The following is a 7,359-nucleotide window of genomic DNA, read 5'->3' as shown; positions in this document are numbered from 1 at the left end:
ATGCTACAAAAATGCGTTGACTTAAGAAAAATAATTACAAATTTTTTGTAAACGCCTATTCCACACACACATTTAGAGTACATTGCTTTATTTATTATTATTATTACTACAATATTATTATCAAAGAAACATGTAGTTACAATTGCGTTTCACACTGCAATCTCGTCCGCAAATTTTTACATCCGTAAAATACACGTATCACACGAAACGATTTATAAAGCCTCTTCGGCGGTGTCCAGACTTTGTGACAAATAGGATAGCAATTTGTCGTCTTGATCTACGAGTTCTGCCAGCTTCGCGTAATCTAAATGTGCAACTCGAAAACCCAATTTTCTAACTTGTCGCTTTCTCATTACCTGCGGCCCTATTAAGTACCGCGTATTCCAGCAATAGTATTCGGGCAAATAGATTAAAATCGCAGTATTGACGTTTCGCTTTTTGCGTAGGTTTAAGTTGAACACCGGCGTTGACTGTAAGAGCGGATGTACAAGAATATCCAAAATATAGAAGTTTATGAGAGGCAGCTTGCTCAAAACCACACTCCTGCTTAACTTGTGCTCGCCGCCTACCAAGTGCGCCAGTGGTTTGTATATTTTATTAATAATACCCCTGATTCTCATATCTAAACTTAACGACTCTGTATTTCTGTCTAGATTAATCGGGCTGCCACGATACTCTTTGCATTCCAACGACATGGTCGCGTCGAATAATTTCAATTTGTTTTTCAAGTGACTGACGATAGGCGCGTCCCTCTGCGTTTGCAACCTGTTCATAAGATACGAACTGAAAACTTTATCCAAAAGCTTAATGGGATATCTCTCAAGATATGTGCAAGATAGAAGAATGTCTAAAGCGTCGTTTAACTTCAAATCTGAGAATCTTGCAGACATCACCTCGTCGAACATCTTCCAAAACTCGATCGGATCCGGTGGTTGTAGATTCAATAATCCAAATGGCGCGAGAATGGGAGACAATAACGTAGGCGGAATTTGCGTTCCATGCCTTGTGAAATATTTTCCACATTCAGCGAGAACGTATGGATTTCGAATTCGCAAATCTTTGCAGTAATCCATGATGGAGGCGACTAAACGAGGATCTTTCATCTCGGTGCCTTTGCTCGTTACGTATCTCGCCAACGCTTGTTCTATATTTTCATTAGCATATTTCTTCGTGTGCAAACCGCCAATAAAATTGACGAGATCTTTCTCGGTAGAAGTGGTCATACTCACGTTCGCCCATTTACTAGCACTCGATAGACATCCTTGCAAGGACTCTTTTCCATAGAGACAGTTCAGTATACTTGCCATCTGCGAACCAGTCAACTTTAACCACTGCTCCGATAATTTCTTTTCCAAAATGATTTGTACCATATTTTTACTTCGCTGGAAGTACTTCAGCGATCTGAATAACGGAACCAGTAGATCTGGTTTAATATCCTGCTCCCTACACGCCAGACCTACCCACAACATGTCTATGCAGTTTCTGTATTTGGAGTTTCCATAATTAACCAGAATTCTCACCGCTCTGATTAATTGCGACATGGTGAGCTCGCCGTCCGTGGCTCTAATCATGACTTCATTGCACATCCGGTCCTTATAAATATTTATCGAAGGACTAAATCTGTCTCTCTTTAGCGCCTTTAGTCCCTGTAATATCGTCTCGCCGTCTTTGCTTTTGACAATCAGATTTACAAGTTGTCGCAAAATCATGTCTCTATTGATGGTCTCCGCAGATGATTGAACGTTCGACGAGGTTTTCCGATACCGATTCCATTCGCTTTCCAACTCTATCATCTTCCTCAAACTTTGGAGCGCTATCCGGCAATTTATCTCGTTGGCGATCTTGTTCTCCAGTATGGAATAAACTTCTTTATCCTTGTTCCCCGAGTTTATCGCATCCAGAACCTGGTCCACGTCCGTGTTTTTCAGACGCTCGATATCAGAGCAGTAAAGAATCGCCGTACCTTCATCGGTTTCTATACTAATAGTATGTTTTAAAGGTCCATTTTTCATCGCGCTCGTGCCGATAGAATGAGGGACACTGTCCTTACGACATATCGCGGGTTTCTTAGTTTTATTTGACGATTCAACGGTCCTCTGTCTTCGTTTATTGAGGAGAGCTTCGATGCTGGTGATTTTCTGGACTATTAAAGGAACTTCTTGTATGCGCTCACCTTCTTGTACGAAAATATTCGTCTGCGTCAACTGTATCCCGTGATCGCACGCTTTTGATTCGAAATACCTCTTTTTAAATTTGAAAATCGAACGGAAAGGACGTGCGAATGCTCTCGCAGAGAAATTTCCCCGGCTTGAAAGTATCATCTGTAATAGCAATTGCAAATACAATCAACGTGTTGTTTCCCTAATAAAGTTTTCTTCTTTTTACCTTTCTGCATTACATTGCGAGCTTTGTATATTTAAAATTCAGTAATTAGTAATTTCTTTAAGAAACGTCCAAAGATTCTTCTCGATCTTCATGCTTGCGTTACGGAAAATTAAAATATTATAATCGTAAGGAGAGAACTATTGCTTTTAATTATTTTTTTAACGCGCGTCACATTAAATATAAAATTTTAAATAATTGATGTATATATTATAACCCAATAAAAAGTTGTCAGAAGTATACCGATGTGGCAATGTGTATGATTCCACAAGTCGACCAGCCGATGGCGACACTGATTCTTTCGAGCAATCGATATGCGATATAAATAACAAAAACTAAAAGCTTACAAAAACTGCGTTCTTTTAACTATGATAACTCAACGCAATTTTTATTTATAGTATATACTGTAGTATATTAATTACATTGTACTCTAAATGCGCTCCTCGATATCGCCTAATTACATAAAGCTTGTCTGCCATTCTCTCTCTCTCTCTCTCTCTCTCTCTCTCTCTCTCTCTCTCTCTCTCTCTCTCTCTCTCTTTCTCTGTATTTAGAATGACAAAACTTATTAATGGCGAGCGAAAGAAAACCAATATACTTACCACTCGCATATCGCCGGATACAAGTGTTCAAAATCCATCCAGAATCTACGACAAGAAAATTCGTAATTATATAAAATTGTTCATAACAGCCACATGCTATGTTTTTATTTTAATTTTCCTCATCACACTTAGTACTTACTCGTCGATACCATTGAAAATCGTCTCGCGCGTTGTCAGTTCACTGTCGCTGTTTTTGCCATTCTGCAATGCGCAAAGGAGAGAAAAGGAATGACCGTAAATCGTAATCAGGTTTGCCGTAGTTTTGGGCAACACAGCAATGTACACAGCAACGTGCGAGCGGAATATCGTGCAGGTCAAAGTAAAAGCAAGCCTTACGTAATTTGGATTCAAGTCAGAATAGAGAAAGCAGTCCCCATCCGGTCGGAGGCGAAACAAACGTTTTCTGTGCCATTGATTTCTATGCCCGCGGAAGGGTAACGTGCGTGATAAAGTTACGTATTTCACTTCGAATGATAACGTCCGCATAAATTCTTAATGTGTCATGCATTAATTAAGCGATTAATCGGCACGTTACGTTATGCCGCAACTCTCTGCCGCATAATACTCGAGTCTGAAATATCAATATTTTCTCAATATGTGATAATTTCCAATTCTATCCGCTTATATGTGATAAGTAGGTTATACAGGTTTTTGTACGAATTGTACGTGCTAAAATTGTTTTTTTTTTTTTTTTACGTATGCCATATTTTGCGTGTAACAGCTTCTTGCGCAAAGTCAATTTTTGCATAGTACACGTCGAATTATGCACCTGCATAATGACGCTAGCGAACACTTTTTGCGCACGCTTGCAATATCGGAGAGCAATAAAAAATATTCGAATTTCGCTAAATAGCGAATACCACGCCACGAATGTGTCGGTCAGCGTTTGTTGTGTCGGATATTGCAAAAGATCGCGCGACGTGTCGCATAAAAATATGCGGTAGCAATACTGTGTTTGCAATGTAATGATAATTAGATAGAGTCGCGAGCGCGTGATCGGTCTGCAAGAAACAAGTGTTTATCAATGCTGAGAATTACTATAAAGTTGTTGCGGCAGCGAACTATTTACCTAACCCAGGCCCCCAGCAGATTAAACGTGTAATTAGCACGTGTGTACGTGTATAACGGTTGCAGCATTTGACAGCGCATGGCGATATCGCATGGCGTGTCGCGGCGGAAATACAAATTTATCATAATTTATGCTCTCACTTATATCTATATTTACATCTTGAAACAATTCTTCAGTTTTCTCATCGGCAAATTTCGAGTGACATTTTTTTGTATCATTTTATAAAGGTCAAATGCGGTAACCTCCGTCACCTATATCTATAATTAGATATTTTATTCCGTGGCGGCTATATCTCTACGAAGATACGTCGGTTCACGTATGCTACCGCTAAGCATGAAAGGTTGCATTGTGACTAACCCGTCGTCGGTTTTATACCCGATTATATACCCGTGCCTATTTCCGCTGAACGCTCGAATGAACCTCAGCCTTAATCTTGTGCCCCGACCACCGCAGGGATCATGATGTAACGCCCTGTGACCGTACGGTTCCCAAACTTGTTCTCATTTGCCATGCAGATTATTGCAGATGCCACGTATCTCGTAATCCATCGGCAATCATAAATTTCTAAACCGATACCGATCGAACGACCGCATGCGCGTCGACAAGATCGTGGAGGTAAAGGAATTTTAACGAGTTGTCGTACGTATGCAATAATTCATCGTGCGCGAAAATATCAAGCTTAACTTTGACGAGTTTTTGCAAATTTCAACGACGAGGTTTTCGAGATATATATGTAAAATTGAAACGTATAGAAAGAACGATTTTGCTGAGGTTTTTTTTTTTAGAGATTTAGATGGATACAGATCTGAAAATAATTTTGTGGAAAAGTCAAATACGATGAGTAATACTGCAAAAAGTTTTAACATTCTAGCAACCAATTTGCGCGCCCTATATAATAATTTTAATTAGTCCATTAAATTACTTACGAATCTAACTAAATTTTTAGTAAAATTCTTCCTTCCGTGTATATTTCGTTTGAATTTAAAAATCGAAAACAAACGAAATTCAAGATTTTGTCACGGTCCTTTATAAAATATACCATACCATAAAAGACTCACGATGATGTATACACGTGCACGATAAACACGTCAATTTTGGTAGTATTATTCCGACCGTTATGAATCATTTTGTTTCCATTCGTGTTTATCAACCATTAAATTAGCTTTGTCATGCATGAATATCGCATTGTCAAGTGATAATCGGCTTGGCAAGCTGCATTGTTTGCAAACAATATTCAAGGGTATAATTAATGATTAAATACCAAGGATGTAATTTAATAATTAACGATTTGACGACTTTAGAATAAACAGTAATTAATCATCACCTATTTTCATGTTATTATACATATAATATATACCAAAAAAGAACATTGATCGCATAATTTATATTTAAAACGGAAACATTAAGATTACGAGATATTTCAATCGCATCGCAACCAAAAACATTTGATTTCATATATATTTTAAATTGTATGACTGTTACATTAATCTTGAAAAATAAACCAGACGATTGAATGTCGAGTTACGCGTTCCTCTAAAATAAATATTAAAAAAAAAAAGTTCTCGATTATATGGAACGTCAGTATTACATTTATTGTAACAAAATGCCGACTGGTACGGTTTCGTGAGCAAATTGATAAAATCATTTATTATTGACAGATAGAATTCGATGTTAGTATTGAGAATTATTTCGAAAAGATATAGATTATAAACTTTCTTACAGTAGAGCGAAAATAAGATATTAAAAATAAGTGCGACGCGAAAAAGTTTTACGGATTTATTGCAACTCTTTGTCAATCCAAATGTGAAAATGTGAGCCAAGATATTAAATAACGTGAAATCTCGAAGTGTTTCGTGAGAAAATTCCGTGATGCCGATCTCGATTTTACACATGTTGAACGTTCTCACACATTTCAGAATAATGCAAGAGGTTGCGATTGCCTTGCGGCAAATACCGTATGTTGTTCTATTTATTATTAATATCCGTCGCCTCTCTTGCACGTTTCAGCAAAATAACATTTTCCGCAAAGGCATTAAATATTGATTTTTCCCAACGAGTTTCGCGGCGATTCGATTTATTGAGCGACACTGGAAATAGAGAGAAGATTCAAGGCCGGAGTCTATTCAAGGCACTGCTAGAAACTTAGAAACTTACTCATCAGCGTCTATGTGCTAACACACAGACCAGTCTGGAGTGCCGGTAAACAGTAGAAATAACGAAATTCATCTCGAACTCTTCGCATGCCAAAGATAGTCTTGCTGAATAAAATATCTCGATATTAGACATTTTGCTTCGTCAGTGCTGATGTAAATAACCACCGTCGTGATGTTGTTTCGGGAAGTCTCGATGAATTCGTAGAAACGCGCGAGTGTGGAGTATAGCCGAATCGATTTTCAATAGCCAGCGATATGGACTGCAGTTTAAATGACCTGTCTCATAACTATCTCATGGAACATTAACGACATATACGAGCTTGTGTTTTCGATCGAGCTGATCGAGCGCAAACGCTGACAGCTCTACGTCAATTTACTCTGACGGGATGAGTAAGGTACGTTTATATACAACGCAATGAGCGCATCTCAATAAGTGCAAGTCGGCCAATAATCGCGTGTTACGATTCCTGGAAAACACCGTCGTTTCACCGCTCGAGAGACATTGTGAATTTCCTGGTGTCACGTAAACCATGCGAACGTCTCTGGAATCGCTTAATGCGCACCGCACGGGATCGCAAAATGCTCTAAATTGCCTCAAATTGACTTAAATTACAAGATCCCGCGTAACCAGTAAAACTAGTTTCGCGAATTAACCGAATATCTTTACTATCGCAATGCACAGGTTGTTTACGTCACGATAAAAAATTGCAACAAAATAGCCATAAAAATATGAAGCGTGTGGTAAAAAAATTGCGCATGTTTCTAAACTTCGTACTTTACCAAGATAATTAATGCTTTTGTTAATAACGATAATTGTATAGCTATTATAAAACTACTATATCACAATAACGTTATCGCAAGAGCTAATGCGACTTGCATAGTTTTTAAAAAATATTCTAGACAAGAACTAATATGACTTGCATAGTTTTTCAAAAATATTCTAGACAGACAGGAAATATATATATCTAGAAATTGAATTTAAAAAATTAAAAAATCTGAAGAATGTATCTGAACATTTCTCAGATATTAAATGTATCTGTCGATACTATCTGAATAAGAATCATAAGCATGCCATCTTGTCGTTTTTGATGCGAATACAAATAGAACCTCTTTGTTCGAAGCCTCCTATTGTCCGAATAATCTCTATTTGAAC

At 37.8% G+C, this 7,359-nt stretch overlaps 1 protein-coding gene across 1 annotated transcript in view; it reads right to left on the bottom strand.

Moving 5' to 3' along the window:
- Positions 1-7,359, bottom strand: part of LOC108749400 — an 18,267-nt gene that overhangs the window by 1,596 nt on the left and 9,312 nt on the right. The window contains exons 4-6 of the mRNA XM_018488071.1: positions 3,124-3,185; positions 2,985-3,029; positions 526-2,016 (exon numbers count right to left, since the gene is read on the bottom strand). Coding sequence (XP_018343573.1) covers positions 526-2,016; positions 2,985-3,029; positions 3,124-3,185 — 1,598 coding nt within the window. The remainder of the gene's footprint in view (positions 1-525; positions 2,017-2,984; positions 3,030-3,123; positions 3,186-7,359) is intronic.

The sequence above is a fragment of the Trachymyrmex septentrionalis genome, unplaced genomic scaffold (genome assembly GCF_001594115.1).
Source record: "Trachymyrmex septentrionalis isolate Tsep2-gDNA-1 unplaced genomic scaffold, Tsep1.0 scaffold29, whole genome shotgun sequence".
Classification (NCBI taxonomy): Eukaryota; Metazoa; Arthropoda; class Insecta; order Hymenoptera; family Formicidae; genus Trachymyrmex; species Trachymyrmex septentrionalis.
Note: the sequence above shows the minus strand (reverse complement) of the source record. Positions and strands in the feature narration are given on the sequence as shown.